At 42.0% G+C, this 23,625-nt stretch overlaps 1 protein-coding gene across 3 annotated transcripts in view; it reads right to left on the reverse strand.

Moving 5' to 3' along the window:
- TSNARE1 (t-SNARE domain containing 1) overlaps positions 1-23,625 on the reverse strand; it is a 454,966-nt gene that overhangs the window by 190,652 nt on the left and 240,689 nt on the right. For all 3 annotated transcript variants that reach the window (XM_068672755.1, XM_068672754.1, XM_068672756.1), the window contains one exon: positions 23,340-23,504. In XM_068672755.1, the coding sequence (XP_068528856.1) occupies positions 23,340-23,504 (165 nt within the window). The remainder of the gene's footprint in view (positions 1-23,339; positions 23,505-23,625) is intronic.

Consider the following 23,625-nt stretch of genomic DNA (forward strand, 5'->3'; position numbering starts at 1 on the left):
AGGCAAATAGAAGACAATCTTATCTGATGCTTTGGCCTTTATCTTCCAAAGATAGTTGGGCCTGTCCATTGCTTTAGTTCAGTACCACTTGAAGTTGAAGGCTTCAGAGGACTTTCCCAGTAAGAGTTGGGGAGAAACAAGACAACCCACAACTGTGAAAGGCCAGAAGATGATCATTTTGAGCCCAGGTCTTGCTTCCTTTGGAGCACAATTCAAGAATCACTGTCAAGTGGCATTTGTATTTCCAAACAGCTAAGTGGAGAAGAGTGAAATTTTCTGGAGGACCCCAAATTCTGGGGTGGGAGAACAACTGGGACACCAACATTTTGCATCCGTAGATGCATGTTTCTTTCTAAAAAGGAAAACTGGATACTGACAGATATGGGCACATGATGGATAAACAGACATACACACATAATAGCTTTTATGTATGTAGATAACCAGTACAATATCAGTAGGTGTCTGACATCCCAAAATCTTTTGTTCATCTCAGAGCAGCACTGTGAATGACACTACTATTCAATAATTAAAATGACAGTTATGAACAACAAACAGCTCTCTCTCTGACCAAAGCAGCTCTCATTCAAACAATTGAGCGTTCATTCTACTTTGTCAGTTTTGCTTATCTGTCACGGTCAGATGGGGGAGATGCTTACACAGAAAATAGTCTAGGTCATTTAAATCTCTAAAGGACAGAGCTACTATTTATAGAGCAGAGTTGGTGGATTACATGTTGATGTCTGCTACACCTACATTTACAGCTCAGCAAATTTCCCTGGGCTCCTTTCAGAGTAAGTGGAGAGCCAAAAGTGGGCTTGAGGAGTTTAGATTAAGGTTTAGATATTTTCAAACTGCCTGGGACTCATAAATACTGACCTGAAGATTTTAGAGAAATTGCTGAAGCAACCTTAGAGCTGTTAAGTCTGAAAAGTCATGGGGAATCAGGTGAATTTCCAGAAGGGTCAAAAAGAGAGTATACAGTCTGAACAAAACAAAATCCAAAAGTCTGGGAATTACAGGCAAGTCAGCTTAATGTCAGCCCTGTGCTGATGTTGGTAGAGGTGCTGGAACAAATAGTGAAATGTATGATTTGCAGTTGCACAAAACTCAGCAGGAGAATGAGAAGAAACATGTGTGTGCTTGTCAAAAGCAACCTAATATCTTTCTAGGGCAGGAAAACACACCTTGGGGGAAAGGAGAAGAAGAAGATGACAATTACACTAGCAGAGAAAACATGGTTTAGATGAAAATTGTAAAACAGGCTTGGAAACCATATTTAAAAACTAATTCTCCATGCTTAAGTACTAGATCAGAAGGATGCACTGAGTTGAGTTCTTCATGGCTTTGTCCAGGATTCATGACTAATTAATGTTTTTAAGTAATAATTTGGGTGATGGACTAGAAAGGAGGGTTACTAAAGGTGCAGTGAAGCTCAGAAATATTTTAAGCCTGACAGAAGATAAATTAGAATTCAAACTGATCTTGTTAAATTAGTAAAATACTGTAAGAAATAAAGGTGAAGTCAAATAATGAAAATATATAGTTTTACAGTTAGAGATACAGAATAGGAAAAAAAACTTTCTGTAAAGAGATCATTTAAAAAAAAAAAAAAAAAGCCTGCTGCGAGCAAGCAAAGCCACCACTTGTTGACCATCTGGAGAAAGTCCATAGAAAAGCCATGGGAGATTGGTCAAAAGCATCAGAAACACAGCCCAATGATAAAATCAGAAAGTAGCATGATTTCTAATATAGAAATGGTGGTGACTGTGGGGGTGCTGGTGCCAAACATGATAAGGCTTTCCATGTAAGTGAAACTGCTGCAGATAGGAAGGGAAGAACATGTTCTCTGTATCCATCATGGATAGGACATGGGCTTGAACTGCTACAGAAGACATTCATATAAGAAGTTAATGATTTGGGTGATTTGAGTAGCTGATCCTGTCTTAGAGCTAAGAGATGGATTTGATGACATTTAAAGATTCCTCTTAACTCTGCTTGTCAAATATTCAATGCAATCAATACGAACTCAGACAGAGACGCACTATTTCAGGAAGCAGCCACAAACTTCTTATCAACTCGAGTCACTAAACTGATTAAAGCATGCACCTCTCCCCCAGCTCTTATGTGTTAAGACAAATTCAGCAAATCTCCGCTCTGCTAAACGTCCCTGTCCACAAAAATAAAAGGCAAAACCCAATAAGCTTTAAACAACTTTTCAATAGCAATGAAGACATTTTCTGTCATTAAATAGCAACAGGTAGTAATCAGACAGCAGCATCTTACCTCTTTAGCATGGAACAATAGCATCTGCAGGCAGGGAATCCTTACAACAGTGTGCTATCTATCATCTGTGTGTAAAAACAAACCACAACCAACCCCTGTCCCAAAGGCTGCATTTAGAAACTGTCAAGCATGTCTGCAGTGACAGAGCACATACTCCTGGGCTTATAAAACCAGGAGTTACTCAGTACCAAAGCACAACAGTTATCCTGCCTTCCTTTCCACCCACGATGGCCCCCCAAGGAAAATGCTAATTCTGAGGAATTCAGAATCCATCTCTCCAGTTTATTACAAAATCACAAGCATGTGTATTCAGTCATGCCCAGCTCATGCTCCCTAAATTCACACCACCTTTCAATGTTGTTTTTTTTTTTTGTTTGTTTGTTTTTGTTTTTTTTTTTTTTTTAATTTGCAAAAGAGTTAGGTCTAAAGTTGAACCAAAGAAGGCTTGGTTCATTCCCTCCAGCTCCCTCTGGCTCAAAGAATGAAGCTCTGGGGAAGACATATGTGTCTAGGGGTGTGAAGTGGAGGGACTTGAGGGTTACTTTTGGACTGAATATACCTTCTTCCCTTCAAGAAAGAGTGGCAAAATGAATAATTTTCCAGCACAGAGAACATTAAGTATGCTTCCCATCATATCCCAGATTACATGTCACTGAATATAATGAAATATAGATACGCAAGTATTTGCATTTTCATTAATACTAAATGATATCAACATACTCATTTCAGGCCTCCCATCCACAAAGTTACAAAGTTCCACGAACGCTCCGAACGGAGGGAGGAAAGTGAGTCATTGCTTTGATTTTTGGTGACAAAGCAGGCAGTCTCAGTGCCTGTTGACTCCTTGCCATCTGCTTTTGGAGTGAGCTCTCTGTCCAGTCCTTCCAGCCCCTGCTCGTCTCCTGCCAGCAGGCCCTGTGGGGGTGTAGTGACGGCCAAACACAGCTCAAGCATTCCCTTATGTGGTCACTGGATGATGCTATTTATAATAAAAACAGAATGAAGGTTTGCTTTCCTTAAGCAAAATAAATAAATATGCATTTGCCTGGACAGCAATAGATACCAAGAGCAGACATCTATCTGATGACAACTCTTACAGAGACCCTTCTCCTATGAGACTGAACGCATGCCTTCCCCAAGGCGCGCTAGCTTATCACTGCTTTCCACCAGGAGGCTGGACAAGACTTTTGCTCGTGCTGAACATCAATGAACACATCCTCTTTGCTGTTCCACATACTGGAGATCATAGAATTATAGAACAGCCCAGGTTGGAAAGGACATCAAAAGATTATAAGGTACAATTTTTGTGGGAAAAAGGAGCCTAGATAAGATTATTGCACCCTATCCAATCACTTTTTGAAAACCTCCAGTGATGGGGATTCTACCATGTCCCTGGAGAGGTTGCTCCAATGATTGATTGCTGTCAATGTAAAAAAAAATATATTTCTAATATCAAGATGAAACCTCTCCCACTGCAACTTGTACCCATTGCTCCTTCTCTTCTCCACGTGGCTCCTTGCAAAGAGAGAGCCTCTGTCCTCTTTGAAGCCACCCTTTAAGCACTGGAATACTGTGATGAGGTCCAACCTTAGCTTTTTATTCTCCAGGGTGAAGAGACCCAGCTCCTTCAGTCTTTCCTCATAAGGCAGGTTCTTCAGCCTTTTGACCATCTTGATGACCCTCCTTTGGAACATCCCAGTGTTTTTTTTGAATTGTGGGGACCAGAAATGGACACAGAACTCCAAGTGCAGCCTGAGGAGTGCTGAGCACAGTGGGATGATCACATTCCTAATTTCCACTAGCAATGCCCCATAGATGCAGCCCAGGGGCTGATTTGTCTTCATTGCTGACTCCTGCTCAACTTGTCTTCTCCACCTTTCACCAGCTGAGCTGACCTCTGAAAACAGCAGTGATGTGCTCTGCGTCACTGCTTTCACTGTCCAGCTCCAACACCTTCCCATGCCTGCAGGCTCCCACCCAACTCTGGCACTTTTGCCCATTCCAGGTCTCCCCAGTGCCATGGGGAGGAGAAAGTCTACATGGAGAATATCTGGACCATCGCAGCTCATCCTCCTCAAATGCCAGAGGCACTGACAGCACTCAGGAGCATTTCATTAGTTGGCACAACCCCAATGGCACGTAGAGTCCTTTAGCTACAAGCCCAAAGGATCCTTTAAAATTGGGCAGCTTCCATGAGCAGCTACCAGCCAGCTTCAGCTCAGAGAAAAATCAAAACTAATATCCCTTTGCATATTTTGCTCCGAAAGACCCCAGGTCAGGTTCATAGAGGGGCTCCTGCTTTCCCAAAGCATTCACAGTCAGGAACTGGCCCCCCTTTCTCAGCATCATTACGCACTGTCACATTTCGATTTATAGGACTCTCAAAGTGGTTTATTAATAGTGAGTGTTTCTGCCCTGGTTTCCACTCTGACATGTGCATTGAACCCTCACCTCTGTCTGAACACTCTTTGGGTTTTGTTTTGTATCTTTACCTTGTTTATTTTTTTATTTTTTTAATTTTTTTTTCTGAACAGAAAATAGATGGCCATAAATTTTGCCCTTTCAAGTGTTTAGTGACAGAATGGAGTTGCCCTCAGTCACATCTGTTTATCCTGGTAAGCACATTTATAAAGCGATTTCCCATCCTCGTTATTCCGTCAATGGCATTTCACACTGCAGCTACTTTAATGTAGCATTTTATCACTTGTCCTGAGGGCTGCTGACAGCTGCCAGTTCCAGAGCTTCATTCCAATTTTAATTTTGTTCATTTTCTTTCCTTTTTTTTGCCCCCCACCTTTCCCTTATTTCCAAGCTCTGTGGGCTTGTGGGCAGAAGGAGGAGTTAGATGAGTGCAACAACTGACAATGATTTCCTCTCCCTTTTAACACAGAGACATTATAATCACATAATGTGAAGTTGTGTTATCACGGAAAAGTTAAACTTCAGGGAAGTGTGGCTGCATTTCAGTTTGCTATTAGCCTTTTCACTTTCTCTTGATAAATTCTCTATTAATGCTACTGGTTTTAAATTTCCCTGCTCTCTTGCTGTGCAAAAATTGGATTGTTCATCTCCCAGGGAAGATACTTTGCATTCTTGCTTGCTGTGATCCTCCCGCCTTCCAGAATTACCTAAATCAAACCAGACTAGGCTACAATCCAGCTCGAGCTGTAGGAAAACAGAAATTTTACCCATGGAATTATACGCAAATATTAGTCTTGCAATAGTTCCCTTCTTGCCTCAACTCCTACATTTCCACCCAGGAAAACCACCATAAACTTGAGGGATGAAGAACTAAACAAACTGTTCACTAAAAGAATGGGAACCCAAACCTGATCCTACCAAAGAGATTTTTCACTTATAGATGCAACATTTTGCATTCTTCCAAGAAGCAGGCAAGAGCTACAGCACCATAGAAACTACAGGATTAAACCCTTCATTGGGATTAAATATTGTTTTGTTGTTGCTCTTGTCTCAGACCATTTTGCTTGCACCTTTATGACAACTTTTGGGTTGCTCGATGGCCCACCAAAACGACTTTGGAGTATCAAGATAGCATCACCGCTGGGAACCATCATGAGACTTACAAAATTATGAAAAGTCAATCCTTCGTAGTGGGACCACAGCATGTATGCAACACTGGTCTAAATGTTCTTCAGGCTATGCAAGTGAACAGAAGGTGTGGGAAGCTGGGGGTCAGCCTCTTCTCACAGGTAACCAGTGATAGGACTAGAGGGAATGGCCTCAAGTTGTGCCAGGGGAGGTTCAGGTTGGAAATGAGGAGACATTTCTGCTCAGCAAGAGCAGTCAGGCACTGGGACGGGTTGCCCAGGGAGGTGGTGGAGTCACCGTCCCTGGGGGTGTTCAAAGAAAGGTTGGACGTGGTGCTTAGGGACATGGTTTAGTGGTGACATTGGTGGTAGGGGGATGGTTGGACCAGATGATCTTGGAGGGCTTTTCTAAACTTAATGATTCTATGATGTAAGCAAGGCTGCTCAGAGGCTGTGTCTTGCATCATGTAATGGACATCATTCAAGTCAGTGTGGACCAGCTTGCAGACACCGTGCCACAACGGTTCTGATGAAGTCAGAATAGGAAAAAAAGTGTTTTGTCAACGCTAGAAACCCTAGAAACCCAATTCCATATACTGTTGTTAGCCTGTTGGGTCACATCGCAGGCCATGTCACATCATCCACCAACAAAGGCTGAGATATGAATTTCATCCTGAAATGAGCCAACCTTTCTCTTGCTCATTTTTTCATTTAGCTTTCTTAAATTATAAAGTAAATTCCTTCTCCTGAACTGATCTGCAATTAACATTAGATTCAATTATTATGTTTTTCAATTGAATTGATTTTTTTTTCTGTTTTATAACTGGAATGTACTGTCACGTTGGTGAAAGGGCAACTTGCCAGAATACTACTTAGGTAACCCTGGCATGTCTAAATGGAAAGCTTTTAATTTGTAAAATTAAACATAAGCATCGAAATCAGGACATTGTTTTTCTTTAATTTCATTATCACAGACTGACAGTTTATAAGTGCATTTGCTCATGCAGTCATCAGTCCATGATTCTCCGGACAATATTATGCATCTTCTCTTTAACTAAAAATGGGGTAAATCAAGGAAATCTGCTATTAACATACTATGCCATACTCTTACAAGTAAGCAGAAAATTAGAAGATTAAGATCGGTTTCTGAAAAACAAATAGCTTCAGATGCAAAATCAAACAACAAAACCTTCAAGTGACAAAAGGTTCTGAACTTACGCCCAACGTGAGAAGGTGATCTAAGAGATGGGGATGACAGAAACAGGAATGTAGTGCTGCCAGTCAAAAAGGAAAAAAAAAATCCATAAAAATAGTGTTTTGTCCAAACAGTCTGGCCAGTATTTATCTAAAGAAAATAATAGATATCCATGATTATGGATGCGTGTGAGAGCTTGTGAGATAAACAGCTCTTCAGGCAAATGAAGACAAACAGGCCAGACCACGGATGAGCTCACGGTTCAGCAAATGTCTAAAACCATATTGGATGAAATATGACCTGAAAGTGTCTTCTCATTAGCTATAATGAGACCTTTAAGTCAGATGGGGGCATCTGCATCCTGGGAACCTACAGCCAGGGAAGAAGTACCTTGCTCCAGTCAGTAAAAAGCCCTAATGACCTGTAGTAAACAAGAGCTGACTTGCTAACAGTAACATCTAATCTCTATTTAAGAACAACCCCTGTTGCAGATTGCCAGTTACAAATAACTGAGCCTTACAAAAAGTCTCGGCTGTTTGAATGATGAACAGAGTAATAAAACTTTACGCTTCGTGGTAAAATGGCTAAACCAGGACAAAACAACAAAACACATGCAAGGCTGTGATAGCTTGGTCCTTGTAAGGAAAATCACTTATCCCTTGCAATTCTTTAAACAAGTCAATAGCTCAGTGGAAATGAAAAAGAAACTGTAAAACAGTTGATTTAATTCTTTTTCAGATTGTAAAGGCCTTTGATATTGTCACTCCTGAGGTGACTATAGATGGTAACTACCGTGGAGTGAGGTAAAAAACAATGGTAAGTACTTCAGAAGAAAGAAGAAGAAGAAAAAATGCATACACACAAAAAACCTAAAAGTAGGTCAGTTTTCATCCTAACAAAAGGTTAACAGTCCTCTGCCTCTAGGCGTTTTGTTGGATGCCATGTTGTTAAATATATTTATTAGTGCTCCAGGAAGGGGAATCCGTGGTGGGAAAATCAAAATGAAGCAAAACAAAACAAAAATCTCAAAAACAGACCAAAACAATCTCAATCTGACAACATGATGGTCCTGAATCCATGTTAACATGAAAGCTGTATTGACATGTAGAATATTTATGACTGCAACTTCAGACCCTGTGGGGCAGGAATCTGAAACAGGGCTATCAACAAACCCAGGACTACTTAAAAACTCTTCTCTGGAGGGTTCATAGGTGGAATAGGGATAACTATCCAAGAGCACATGGCACTACATGGCTTATTGGCCAAGCCACTGATGACCCTAAGCCCTTTGTCAAAACAAAAGCCTTGAGAAAGGAGGATGAAAAACCTAAGAAAAGTGAATGGTGCTGACTAGTGAGAGAAGCAGACCCAGACAACTGAGCATGGGGAGGGCCTGGGTAACCATAAGAGCTCTTGAAATACCTTAAGAGATGGCCAAGTACATCAAGAGTTAATCCAGAATTTCACAACATACCTTGTGGGACAGGTCAGCTGGATGGTAAAGCCAGATTGCACCCAGAGGGCAATGCCCAGTGTGCGGGGCAATGCATGTACAGGTGTCTGAAAAAGATGGAATAGCACAAATCTGGTATACTGAAGAGGTACAAGTCAGCCACTGGGAGCAATACTAAGGGCAGAAGCAGCCTGTGCTTCTCTAGTCATGCTAGCCAGCACTGGAGAGGGCTTCTACACCAGAAAGACCTAACCACTTTCTATAATATGACAGTGAATGATGCTCAACGCTGATGAATGCAAGCGTGCGAGGGAAAAATTAAAGCGGCTCGTACAGCTCACATGCCCCTACATTTGGCACAAGAGTTCAGCAGACAGACTCGAGCAGCCCGAGGAAAACCGCTGCTTAATGCACTGATGCCTTCCAAAACAGCAAACAAGTTATTAGGAAGCAGAATGAACCGGGCAATAAATAACACAAGGTTGCCAGTCTGGCACCACTCAGCAGCTCTGGCTGCACTTAGGAGGGAAGGATTCATTTATTGCCGCGCTAATGCAATATGGTCAGCAAGTGCCAGCGCCTTTGTTTTAGATGGGAACGATGTGGGAGAGGCGGGCGGCACTTCAGTGGCACTCCTGTCCCCAGATCTCAGAGGACACGGTCCTGCCTCACCTTGTCTGAAGGTCACCAAGCATCAGAGAGCCTGCGGTACAAAGCTCCGCCACCCCCTCGGCTCAATGCAGTGCTGTCCTGACGCCCACGGAGAAAACCCACCTGTGAAATAAAGCTCTGGCTGCTCACAGCTCTCCCAAAGCTATTGTGGTGCTCTTTTTGATGGAAGCTAACAATAGGTGCTCCAACTCCACAGGCATCAGGAGAAAAAGATTAGCAAGAGGCGTTAATATAATGGTGTTTAACCCAAACCTCGCCATGCCCACACATGGTACTGCAGAATTACTACTTCTGGTTCAGGGGGTATGGAGAGATGGAGAAAAGAAAGGGAAGCTCAGAGGGAGGAGGGTGTGAAGCCAAGTGAACACACTACGATACCATTAGAGAATCACAGAATGGGTGAGGTGGGAAGGGACCTCTGGGTCCATCTGGTCCAGCCCCTGTTCAAGCAGGGCCATCAACAGCAGGGTACAGCCATTGTACAGCTTCCAGCCAGCAAATCCTTTTGTTTCTCAGCTGTCCTCTGCCCCCAACAAGGACCACACTTCCACGACATTTCCCCAGCCCCAGCAGTCAGAGCGATGCTCCATCCAACTGTATATCCCACCAGCAAAGCATCAGTGTCCTAAACATGGCACTGGGACTACTGGGGAGGGCTGCACCCTTATATAGGGGGATAACGTGGTTTCATGCAGAGGTGGACAAGGAGAGAATATGTTGCAAGGAGCTCCAAGGTGGCAGTATCTGTTTGAGTGTGGTTGTAAAATGCTTTCTTCTTCTGCAAAATACCCGGGGGAGAGGAAATCTGTGCACTAGAGAAATGATGTTCACGTGCTTGTTTGGTTTTTGGAGGTGTTTGAAAGTCACTCAAAATGAGGTACCAGTTCATTTGCAGCTGGTAGAAATCATCATTGAAGTCAGTTATCTGTATCAATTTCCAGTAGCGGGGGATCTATCCTACAAGCAAATGAGCTCACTCACCAAATTCCTAAGGTGTGTTTGAAGGGAGATTGCCTATATTTAAAATGCACTGATTTATGACAGATCCTCCTTGGGTCTCTTTCCTACAAGGAGACGTTTCAGAAAAAGCAATAAGCCTTCTGCTGTGGTCCACAAAAAAGGGAGTTCCCGTAAATTTTAACAGGTGAGTTGTAAAAAGGTGTGACATTCAGCAGTGCCTGGAGTTAAACGGGAAGATTCAGGACTGAAAGATGCAGAGTCCTTAATCCTGAGGTGGGGAGACAGGTGACTGGGAGAGAAATGCACAGCTAGTTCCCTGTTTGCATTTAAAGCTCTTTATTCACTGGCTCAGCAATTCTGCCGTGGCGTTTATTTTTAATGCTTTAGTTTTGCAGTTTGACTTTCTAATGGCAATACCTGAAGTCACCTTCCTTAACCCTTCACAGTGATACAAATTAGAAAGAACAAGAGAGGAAATAACTGAAGGAACTTGGCTTAGAGGTTGCTCCCTCTTAAGCAATCACCACCAACGCACAAAGGTGCAGGACTTCCATTTATTTCCTCTAGGTACATCTAAGGTGAAGGACTTAATCCCCAAATTCCCAGCCTGAAAGCACTGAGGCTCATAATCCATGAGCAGCAGCTGAAATTTCAGAGGCAGAGAAGTCATGCTGGTTGGTCTCATTTTTTCCTCCTATTTTAATTGTTCATCTGCAGTTAGCAAGGAACAAGAAGCAATGAGAGAAATTCCTCCTGTGAAAAGTGAGGTGCTCCAGAGAATTCATCCTTAGGGCTATTTAAAAGGATAAAGCCTAACACAGGGACCAATGCTAATGGAATAACTTCTGAGCTACCACTGCTGGCAGCACCTGCTAATCAAAACAGGCCAATGAGCTGAAATTTGCATGGCAGTATGTTTATATGGATTGTCAAAATTCAGCTAAATACGACATTCTACTGAATCACTACAGATCTGAAGGTATCCTTTGCAATGCCTCCTTATGGCCCCCACACCCCCCCCAACATCACTCCCATCACTCTTATACCAAGAAAAAAAATAATAATAAAATAAAGAGGCACCTCTGCTCTCCTCCAAATTTTGGTAGGAAAGCCCCAAACCTTGGAATACCACAGGGACAGACACACACTGCTTGTGTGTGTTTTGGGTGGTGGGGAGAGCATGAGTTATTCCCCCAAACCTCTGATTTTATGGCCAATCCCTAGAACCAGCCAGGGAAAGAGACAGTAGCTGCTTTCTCCAAGAACTTGTCTTGCACATGAAGATGAGTTTTTTCTTACAGCATAAGAAAAAAATTCTTATATAGAAAGATCATATTTTCTTACATAAAAACAACCTTCTCCTTAAGTAGAGTACAAGGACTCTCAGCACTGTATGAAATTTAATGTTATTCCTCCTGATTGTTGCCAGCTATACGGGCTTCCATCGTGGCGTGGGGGAGAAAGGTGACTGCTGAGAAGCTTGGCATGTGCAAAATGCCCCTGTACATACAAAAGCTTTGAACATAGACCCCTCATATGAGTGCAGCCAGCAGAGAACCATCATTTGTAAACTCAGCGTATCCTATTTGCAGTCTCCAGAGCACTTTGTCCAACATAGCCACCCCTCCGGTAATTTTTCCCCCGGGTGTGTTTTATGCGTGCAAGTATCTTAGCAACTCTTTTCCTCCCTGCCCTCCCTCATTGTCATATCTCAGGATTTTTCAGAGGGCAAGAAGTTATCTCTCTCTTTGACAGTACAATCTGCTACACGCCCTCGGAGAGACGGGCTTGCTATTTAGCTTCTCTCGATAAAGTCATGATATCATGGGCGAAACTTCAGAACACAGCAAGCTCCCCCTGTAGGGGAGATCTGCCTTCGGTTACAAATGATGATTAGCATTTTCCTTGAGCTTCATCCAAGCTGGATAGATGACAGTGTGTTTTGTGAACGAGAGCACGTTCCATCTGCCTCGCAATTCAAATAAGGGGAGAAAAATTAAAAGCCAGCTCCGCCAGATCTTGTATTTGGATCTCACATCACAGCACGCTCAAAGGGAATTGGGAGCGGAAGTAGAGGACGGGCAGCGCTTAATCCTGGCACGGACACCCACTCTTTCCTTGGTCTTAGGCAAGGCATTTACATTTCTATGGAGTTCCACTGGCAGCGAAACAATCCGCAATGTCTCAGTTTCCCCAGCTGTGAAATGGGGATAGGAGCACGGTCACACATCTGCAGCAGCTTTGATCCCCCATGTGCTGCGTGAGCAGGAACTGACAAGGGAAGATAGGGCTCGGGGACTTCTGCTACAGAAATCACTGGCAAAAAAAACAGGCAGAGTTAAAGGTAAGCAAATGCTTACAGCTGTCACAGCACTGCCTGCCACAGGTTCTAGCAGGAAGTCTTAGACATTCATGAGAGTGCTTATAGAAAGGTCTTTTTAGTCCCTGTCAGCTCAGTAGAAGATGTCCAGGCTCAGTGTGTAAAAACAGGCTTTGTATGGGCTGATCTTTGAACCAAAGCCCTTCTGCCTCCCATTCTTCAACACCAATCCCTCACCCTTAAATCAGATGTTTATTCATCTTTTTTTCTTTGCATCAGCTAGAGACCACACTATCCAAAAATGCTTTTTGATGCCTCTATAAAAGTGGATTTTTTAACGGTTACTTTCCATTTCCTTCCTAAGTAAAGCAACCGAACTTTATGCTTGGCCCCACCATATCTGTACGCCACTTGCTGAATTGTAATGAAAACGTGCCCCTGGTTGTAAGTGCTCACAGACACCCATGCTTGCAGTGACCAGCTGGCTTCCAGCACAAACTGGAAATACAAACCAACCCAGCTGCTTGTATGATGCTAGATTTCCAGGAAGGGGAGGAATATTTAAAAGCTATTGTGTTTTGGTGTTTGAGGTAGAATCATAGAAGGTTGGAAAAGCCCTCCAAGATCATCTGGTCCAATCATCCCCCTACCACCAATGTCATCCACTAAACCATGTCCCTAAGCACCACGTCCAACCTTTCCTTGAACACCCCCAGGGATGGTGACTTTAACATCTTAGGCTAAAACACGTCCTTTTACAAGTGTTGTAAGACTAGCAACATCCTACCGAGCCCTAGAAATGCGTTTTGTTTAGTTTAGTTATCATTTGTTTGTTCATTTGTTGTTTTTTTTTTTATGTGTGTGTGTGTGTTTTTTGGGGGTTTGACATATTCAGGCTTCTCAGAGGCCTTTTCTGCTGTTCATTCTTTGCCTCTTTTCTCTGCTGGAGTAATGAATTAATAAGCATGTTAGGAAAGGACCGATTCCAGCAAACTCTGTTGGGATCTATTCCTCAACAAGGAATATGGCTCAGAAAGAAGCGCTCAAAAAAGATGCAAATATTTGGACTAAACCAACAAGTTCAATAGTCATAACATCAGGTCAGCACTCTTGAATGCTGATTAATGTACCCAGGACGAGAAAGAGCATGAAGACACATCGTGCAGGGGATGTCCACAGAGCAACATTGATGGGACAGGGACCCTGTGGGCACAGGGCCACCCCACAGACTTCTCTTTGAGGGAGGTGCAGACACAGGCACGGACACCGTCCCCACACCAGCCTCTGCAGACTCCCACCCATCCCCCTGATGCCATCCCGATATCCTGACTGTTCTCCCAACTAAATGACAGATATGGTGTGAAGGGTAAAGAAGAGCATGAACCCCTGCCTGCAGTGGCAAGAGATGTCAGAGGACAGAGAATGAGAATGACTTGCATTTCCTCACGTGGGTGAGGAGATAGAAGTGTCTTGTATTTAAATTAAAGGAAGATTAAGGCATGAACTCTTGGTAGCTCTCAGTGGTGCAGTCTGAGGAGATGGAAGGATAATGGGATCACAGGGTCGCAGGATAATTCAGACTTGAAGGGGCCACTGGAGGGCCCTAGCCCAATGCCCTGTTAAGAGGAGACTACAACATCACACCAGGTTGCTCAGGAGTTTATCTAAAAATGCGCATTAATATATATATATTTACATAAAAATTGCATTACTCCATAATATCTAGGCGAGTCTTAGCAGTTTGTGCCTCAAGTATGCTGTCTGGTAGCCTCAATACATAGAGGAATTGGAGACTTCAATGAAGGGATGGAAACGACAACCAGAGGGGTCACACCAGAGAGACTGATGGTGAACGAAGTAGTGGGAAAATACAGGTGTGTAAAGCACGTGGCATAGTAGGGTGCCAAAACCAACAAAGTTAGTAAGCCCGTAGCTGAGAATAACACTTTTTAACCACATAGTTTATCTTCTGACAAACCCAGCAGATATATCTCTCTTCCTACTTCTAAACCCAACACAAACCCACATTCTATACAATATTCTATAGATTCTATACAATCTTTTTTTCATAAATGAACAACTCAAAGTATTACAGAATACCTGAAGAAGATGAGCCTGCAGAGTGCAGAGGACGTAAAATAATAGTGTCTGGTATCAGCCTCTAAAAGCTGACATTCCCTGATAATGCTGTTAACATTGCCTGGGATGTTTACTATAATTTCAGTTAGAACATGAGTCTATAACTGTCAAGGCAGCGCCAGGCACTTTTTGGCAAACAGACGGGAACACGAACTAGTCTCACTGTGAAATGTGTATTTCAGTCACCTTCTCAGTGATCCCTTTCCCTTGTAACCTCTGTAGGGTCTCATCTTTACCCTTGGTTCATCCTTCTCTTCCAGGATGCACAGGCAGGGATGGGATGCTTCAGGGCTTTTGCAACGTGAGCTTTTTCTATTCAGGACATAAGGTTAAAAAAAATATATATATATATTGGAATTTTCACCAATCCAAATGTAGAGTGTAACAACAGGTTAGCAAGTCTGTATCACCCTTCACTCCTGTAATGCTTCTTTTCCCCTTTCTGAATTAAAGACTCATGGATATTAGTAAAGTGCAGCAGCTACCATTGTGAAATAAGGGAAAAAGCCTTCTTACTGTACCATGACCTGAAGCAATGTGCTGCTGCAAGGAAAGAAAAAAAAAAAGAAGAAGAAGAAAAAAAAAAAAGCACACCTTATTTCCTAACCTAAAATAAATAAAAAAGAAAGCATGGCACTACTCAAAGCAGGAGGGCAAGAAGTCAAATCCGCAGTAACAGCTCTTGAGAGTCCTGCTGGGGGATCTTGCCTCGTTGATGGACTATTGATCTGCATTGTTATTAATTAGCACTGAAGAGTGAAGTGCTCTAACCCAAATAATAGGTGAGAGTGGTAATTCCCCTTTGGGGCAGCAAATCGCATCTACAAAAATAGTTGAATCGATGAGGCAGATGATGTTTGTACTGTCTGCACTAACAAAAATAGCAGCAAGATATTACCTTTATTGAGACAGACATCATTTGGCAACAAAATATAGGCAAAAATGCAGCAAATGGAGGTGGAAAGTAACACGTCTTTTTTACAAAGGAAATATTAACACTTCAGTGAGAGAATTTGCTGAAGCTAAACACTATTTCACTTGAGCTAGAGATCTCTCTCCAGCTCTCTACCTTACCAATGTACAGACAGCCTTCAACTCAGCTCAGTTTCTGTGGATACATATGCAGATGTGTTCACCCAAAATTCAGATTATTAGTAAAATAATGTGTATGTTTGCACTATTTTCTCCTTCTGCAGAGGAAATACTTCATTTTTAGTAGGTGTTGAAGTCCATCACTGTTCAGCAAAGCTCTTAAGACATATTTAGGTATGATTTGCTGAATCAGGGCTTTCATTCCTAGCTCCGTGCAAACTTGCTGAAAGGAGGAGTTCACAAAGAGAAGGATTTAGGGTGAAATTCTTTGACACTAACAGTCCCTGGATAAGGCAATGGGACTCTAAAAAAAAAAAAAGGAAAATTATCTCTAGTACACAGTGGAAACCTCACCAATTTAGTTAAAAGCACTTTGCCCCATACACAGTACCATCATAAGGTTACGCCTGAGACACAAGAAATACCCAGGGCTAAAAATAGTTTTTATGTATTGCTGTCTCTCTGTCTCGTGAGATCCTAGATCATCCACATATCCCTGATACGATGCTGATTGCAAAAATATATACAAGCATTAACGATTAACAGAACTGACAAACTATATGGACATTGCACAGCACTTCACTTGGATCCCCTCCGGGTCCCATGTGATAGCTCTTCAGCCCTGAAACAAAATCTTACTTTATGCATGTTTTCTCTGTGCAAGGTGGCAAGGTGGCAGAAACCTGTGTCAGAGCTTGTTGGAACAATTTTCTTCTAGCATGATGGTAAAGCTCCTCTAGCATGATGATGTTTTGGGCTCTAGGACATGATTAAAAAAAAATAAAAAAAAAAGAAAAAAAAGAAAAGATGATTTTAGGCAGCACTGGGAACTGTCCTAGATGGAAAAAGCCAAACTTAAGGTAATATGTGATCTTACTGGCTGGAGAGGACCAAGAATCAGATTTTCCCTCCTGCAGGCTGAATGCCTACTATCAGTCAGAGTCCCTGAGGTGGAGCCTGGGAGTACATCCCTTAAAGCAGTTTCATCCAAGAGGCATTAAGTTTGTGAGCTCTGAGAGTCCTGTGGCATGACCTAAAACACAGGATATGAGGGCAAGTGCATGATTCTCCCCAGAAGTGCTTTTCTCATTCAACACAAAACTTCTGAACAGACGCACCCTCAGTTAAAGTGCTCCACAAGGAAGCCTGGAAGTGAACTAGCACACGTTCAGCGTAGATGCTTGAGAGAGCATCATCTGGAGTGCAACCAAGTGAGTCAAATTGACAGAGAAAACACCGAAACAGCACTGGCCCATTCAGGGCAGAGGCTCTGAAACTCCAATTAATGCAACCTTTCATTTCTAACTGGCATGATTCTGGCAGTTTGGAGGCAGGAGTCGACATGCTAAGGACGTGGAGATTGACTAGGAAGCATGCTGATGTGAAGGCAAGTAATTTAGTTTTTGAGCAATGCATAAATATGCAGGCCACAAGAGTAGAAACAGGGGCAGAACAGGTAAATCAGTATGCTAAGAAGCCGGTCTCTGCATGAGTCTGCTGGGATAGGCTTTTTTTTGTTCTCAGTATTTGCTAAGGCTTCTTCACATTTTCAAAAGAGCCCAGCTGTTATTTCCACATATCTCTTATTTTGCCCTCAGGCTTGCACAGTTTCCCACAGAATTTACCCTTAATTCTCCTTATTCCTTCTCTTTCCTAAATGTCAGTGAAGACTAAAGAAAATTGTTGTGATCAAATCATTGAATCAATAGGGCTGCAGCTGTACAAGGACAGAGAAGATGCCCTATCTCAGGCTTTACAACTGCAGGTATGCACTTCTTTGCGTCCATGTTACTAAGTCCTCTTACGCCCTGAACGGAGTGGATGAAGCCAAATTGTTTTTGGAGAATACTAACTCTCAAAATGTGTTAATATTTGGGTAAGCACTGGGAAAAAATGTGCTAGGATATGCCCTAACAACTTAGGAGTGTAATGAGTCAGTTCTCGTGCCTGCAAGTGTTCCTTGATACTCCTTAATTTACTAGTGTAGAAATTACCTAGAAATCGTTCCATCAGTGCTTGTAACCTTTGAATTGGATCCACGGGAGTTTAACACATTTCTTACGTTCAGCTTTGGTACGACACCAAGATCCCATGCACAGTCTGCTGCTGTAGCAGAAGGGAATTAACAAATGGGGAAGAATTGAGAAAAGAGCACTGAGGTGGCTGAAAAGCAAGGGAGAGTGACTTGTGAAGAGGAGGATAACTGTTAGCACTCGAGGAGTTTAAACACCAAAGGGGAAGAAGAATTATTTGCAGGGTCCAATAGAGTTTTACTAGGTGTTAAGAGCTGAGAACGAGTAAGGAATCTTTAGCGAGAACAGAGGGAAGCATTTCATCAACACTGAAGTCTGCTGGACCGTGAAATAGTCTCCTAAAATAAATGGTGGCAGCCCTACAGCCCGGGTCATTTTAAATTAGACTGGCCAAAATACTTGAGTGGATTCTCCAGGGAACAACTCAATAGCGGGTCCCAGGGATGGCCATGTCAACCTCTGACGGGCATGATAATGAGGCTCCCCAACGCCGCTGTGAGCAGAGTGCATTTGAACGCTGTTTGACACTCACACGGCAGCAGATCTTTCACATTCGGTGCTTGTCATGGTATCATGTTATTTATACATTACTTTGAGTTGAAAAGTCTGTGTGAAGAGGCAAGCAGAGCCCTCATAAGTCAAACCCCTGGACTATCGAGGCTGATGAAATAGCTTGCATTAAACCTTCTAAACGGCTAGCATCAGTGAGAGATTTTACTGAAAATACCCCTCAGCAAGAAATTATACGCAGTAATGAGTGAACAAGGAACATGTTCGAACTAACAAACATACTCTGACAGACTCTGTGGGGCTTTTTCTTGTTTTATTTTTATTGTATTTCATCTTCTGTCTGGTTCCAAATGCTTGACTGACAGGAGTGTAAGTTGGCATCTATCACTTCTCTTCAAAACAGATAGGAAATGAACATCAACATTTCTCAACACCAATCCAGGGGGAACAGGCTTTCCTAAAACTATAAAAGCATCTCACACCTGTTGCCACAGCCTATTCAGCTCACCTTCCCTTTTGCCAAGAGAGGTATCAGCTAAAACAGAGTTCTGTTGTTTTCTTTTGTTTTCTCTGGGATATCCTCAACTGATGATCAGAAACTAGATGGAGGTGTTCTCGACGTATACTCACTTCCCACAAGCAGGCAAAGCATCAGCTCTTGTGTTCTGATGACCAGATATTACTGGAGAAAACTGTCCACCTTCCCATATTAGCCAAGTTAATGCCTGGGTTCTGCATCATATAAAAAAAAAGGGAAAGAAATGGAAACCTGTGGAAATGCCCATTGGACCAGGGGGATCCCTTCTGTGATTTTTTGCGTCTTCTGACCTAAATGAGGAAAGAACACCTTAAAAAACTTATTCTCCCAGTTCTGAGATGTAGGATGACACTCTTATCCTCGTTTAATAAGTGACTTAAGATCAGCATGATGAGCACCCAGGTCACATAAGCTGATGGCAGAATTGACATTGAACTATTTCCAAACACTTTCCTAGCACCCTTCTGTTGGGGGACTCTCCATGGGCATCTGCAGCTGATGGTCTCCCATCTTCAATGTCCTCCCAGTTAGTGATGATTTATCACCAGGCTGTGTTTCAGAGAGACTCACCTTATTTAGTCTGAATGACTGACCTCCTAATTGTTAAGTTGGTAACTACAATTAGTTCTATAAAGTGTCTGACATCTGCTGCCTTTCAGGGCTGAGAGGTGATGTGATCAGTCCTGGCAATGTCAGGTTTGGCAGCCAACAAAATAGGCAGCTGCCTACCCCCATGGGCTGAGCTGTTATTGCTGCTGCTCCTCCTGAGGGGATGGAGACAAAAATGGGTGTAGGGAGATCAGGATAGACAAAGTGGCCTTTACTATTACAGGCATAACCCTTCCCAACAGCAGGAGCTCTTCAAATACACCCTTGGATAACATTGGTAATAGGGTGCTGGTTGGACCAGATGATCTTGAAGGTCTTTTCCAACCTCATTGGTTCTATGATTCTATGATATTTCTGACCTGGCTATTCCCCATTGTAGATGGTAATAGCGTGCTCACTGCTGCATTAGCAGCCCAGGAAGCACAGGAGTGGGATGTGAGACTCCTATAGGAAAGGAGAGAAGGTTGTGGAAGAGATGGGATGGAAATGGTGGTAGTGCCTGGGAGGGCTTCTTCTCCTCCTCCTCTCTCATCACCTCTGGACCAGCTGTGTCTGTACTGCAAGGATCACCAGGGGTTGTCTGAATCAATACTGCATTTAGCACCCTTTTTCTCTAGGTCTTTCCAGTCACCAGGCAAAGTTCCTCATTCAGTGGTTATCCATTTCTTCTCAAAGTGTTAATTCTTCCCCCCTGACTACAGGTGCCAGTGAAAGGCACGGGGGGCTAAATTATAGCCATTTGCTATGGCTGGGCTTGTGCCAGCACTGAGCACTGACAATGCACATTACAGTTCAGCTCATGTATTTCTGATGGCACATTTTACAGTGCTATATATAAAGTTGTTATGGCATCTATTATTCACTGCCAATACAGTTCAAGTTAAAATAGGTTTTATATAACAGTTCAAAGCAATATTTTAAGAAATAACACTTGTGTCAAGGCTGCTGTGTCCTACCAGATTTTGACATTTCCAAGCAATAAAGATCTTTATCCAAAATGTAAGGTTTTGGCGAGACATCTCCCTTGCAGACTTCTCTATTTTTAATCTGCGAGCAATATCAAAAGAAGTAGATTTAAATAAAATGAACAGCCAGCTGAACTTCTGACATGGCTGTTATCTTTCTAGGTGGAAACTGTGAACACCGAGAAGTGCCTCAAGGGATGTGCATGACAGAGAACAATGTCCCATTAACCTGCACCTCTGAAGAGATTCTAGAGATGTGGAAAACACACAAGTGGGAAAGAGCCATTGGAACGTTAAGAAGATATCTATTATGGACCCAATTTTATATCTGTTTTTCAGGACATGAGATGGCAAGAGAATTTATTTCCCCATTCTTCTAGCAATGAAAAAATGGTTTTATATGTGTTCTTGCAAAAAGGACAAATTTGACATCTCCAAAAGAAAAGACCCAACACTGGTACCAGCATCACAAGCTTCTCTGAAGTTATGTGCTAAATAGCGTGCCCCAGAAGACAAAATTCTAGCAATGCTGTGCTTAAGACCTGCGTGTTTCTGGTGCTAGATACTCAGAAAAGTAAAACTCCCAATAAGGCCAATCTACTTGCATAAAATATGTTTTGCACTGCTCTATTCTTCATTCTGGTCCCCAAAGAGCACAGGAGAACAAATGCTATATATCAATTTGGTGATAAATCTAGTTTATTAGTTGGGTTTGACAGTTAAGAATAATGTTTCCTTTTAGCCTTCTTGGTTAGTTACTGGTTTTGAAAACATATTTGAAAAAGTTTTAAGGGTAACTTTGAGCTCAATGAGTCCCTTCTCTGTACACCGACAACTTCTAATGAAATTGGGGAAGTTTTAATGTACAAGATGAGTCTTTTCACAAGAAATATGTTCATGTGGGTCAACAAACAGAAAAACAAAACTCAGTGAAAATGATTTAAAAGCACCATCTGCTTATTCAAATACAGCTGGGGAGAGGTACGATGCAGTCCAAAAATCCATTTCATTTTCATTATATTTCTTTCAAAAGAGATGTTAAATAAAATACTGCTGGGCCTAAATGCTTTCCTCCTGGGGAGAAATGTTTTAGCTGCATTTGAAATAATGTATGTGGAATGCAGTCCTGCTTACTGGATAAACACGGATCTCAGATAGCAAAACAAAATGGATGCAGCTCTGATGGGGACAGGAAAAAACAATTGGTAAAAACAAAGTGTGCTTCTTAGGAAGCACAAGTCTGAACTTCACTAATTGCAGAAGTTGAACAGGTCATTCAGAGGGAAGTTAATATTAGGTAGAAAGGTAAGCAGAAGCTACCAAATCAATAGATATGCAATCTGCAGAATACATGAGCACTGCATTTATTGAGAAGTTGTACAGCACTGGGACTATATTCACCCAAATTCCTTGGCTGCCTCCTCAGCTTTCAACACAAGCAGCTTTCGTCCAGTTTCCACAAGCCACTGGAAAGCAACTCTCAGGATGCACAGAGGTGTACAATGCAGAGAGGAGACGTCAGAAGTCACCATGAGTACCGTTTTCATGGCCACGAGGTCCAGTGTGGCACCATGCAGAAATATCATATTGTAGCACAAACACAGAATTTAAACAGTAAAATTAGGATACACAACTACATTTTGTTGTTGTTGTTTTGTTTTGTTTTTCCTGGGAAGGAAACGGGGCAGCATAAAGATGGAAAGAGAAAAGCAGTGACTATATCTTAGAATAAACAATCACAACAACATCCTTTTTATCTGTAACACGATGCAGAAATACCATTGCATCCATCCTTCTTGGACATCACAGTACAAGATCATGTCAAAACATGCATCTTCTTGCAACAGAGTTCCCTAGAGTTTGTCCTGGTGGGTGCAAAGAGTTTCCCCAGGTATGAAAAGCTCATTCACACCCCAAAAAACTCAATATTCTGAGATATGAGAATATAATTTAATATGAGAATATCCTTTCACAATTTCATCCCTAGTGATGCACACAAGTGCACAAAGGTCAATCATCTCTATTCAGCAAACCATAACAGAGATTAGATGTACACTAACCTCAACCCACTCCTATAAAACTATCAATATTTCCTACTTACAGGATTGACTCATATGTAACTATCACTGTGTGCAAACAGAGGTCAAACCCTCAAAGCACCAGTCTACAGCAGGGACATTTGTCCTCTTTTACCACTGTTAACTCAATCACAATTCCTGCTACACCACAACCAAAATCCATTCTGATAAAATTAGCTCAATCCCATTAAAGGACAAAGTATAGTCCTTAATTAAATGTTCTGATTTATTCTGAAGCCCTCTTTTTTTGGTTCAGCTTGAGTTTAGGCCTGTAAAAGCATACAAATTATAAAGATTTTATATTCTAATTTTTACTCATTTATTACTTAAATTTGAGTAACAAGAGTTTCCCAAAGCATAAAAGAGAGGTATAAAAAGAAAAATGTGGGATGTTTAACTCATTCAGACCTCTTTTTGTTCCCTTTACCATATTATATTTATAGCACCTCTAAGAAAAAAAAAAAAAGTGAAGAAAAATCGTATGCCTTCTTTTACCTATATTAAGAACATCCGAATACTGTGACAAAGCAACAATTCTTGAAAAAAAAATCAACTTATTTCATCTACTGATTATTCTCTCTAATGTTAAAGATGAATATTTTCTGTCCCAAACTTGACTTTCAATTGTTTCTGCAACACAACAAGAAAATTGTTTTGCTGTTCAAAAGCAAGTTCAATTAAACCACCTTACTACAGACCATTATGGAAGAAGAAAATACCAGCCAATGAAAATTAATTACTACTTGCCATTTTTATTGCAGGTCATATAGATTTCTAGTTCTTCCTTCTGTCACTCAGTTCCAATTTTAGAAATGCCTGATAATCTCTCCTATATCTAGTGATGATGTACAGGAATTAGCATTTCTTTTGTCACATTGAGCAATGCAGCACACAAGGAACCTGCACTTCCAGCTTGCAAGCCCACGACAAGAGAGGTTACTGACCTCAATCTGCTGAATGGCCTCCTCCCGCTGACGGATGGCCTCCAGATCCTCTTCTGTGATTTCTGAGAGCAAGGCTTGATCCTGACTCTGGTTTTGCCACATGCCATCTCCTCCGTTAAAGATCTTCTCATCATCGGCGAGGTCAGAGAAGGGAGTCTTAGGGCTCTGCTCAGATGGGGGAATAGAAAGAAAGCAAAGGAAGTTTAACTGTTGTTCAGTTTTGTGTAACCTTCTTGCTGGAAAAGAAAATAGTCATACAATAGATTACATAAACTGTGGTGAAAAG

Source organism: Anas acuta, chromosome 2, assembly GCF_963932015.1.
Source record: "Anas acuta chromosome 2, bAnaAcu1.1, whole genome shotgun sequence".
NCBI lineage: Eukaryota > Metazoa > Chordata > Aves > Anseriformes > Anatidae > Anas > Anas acuta.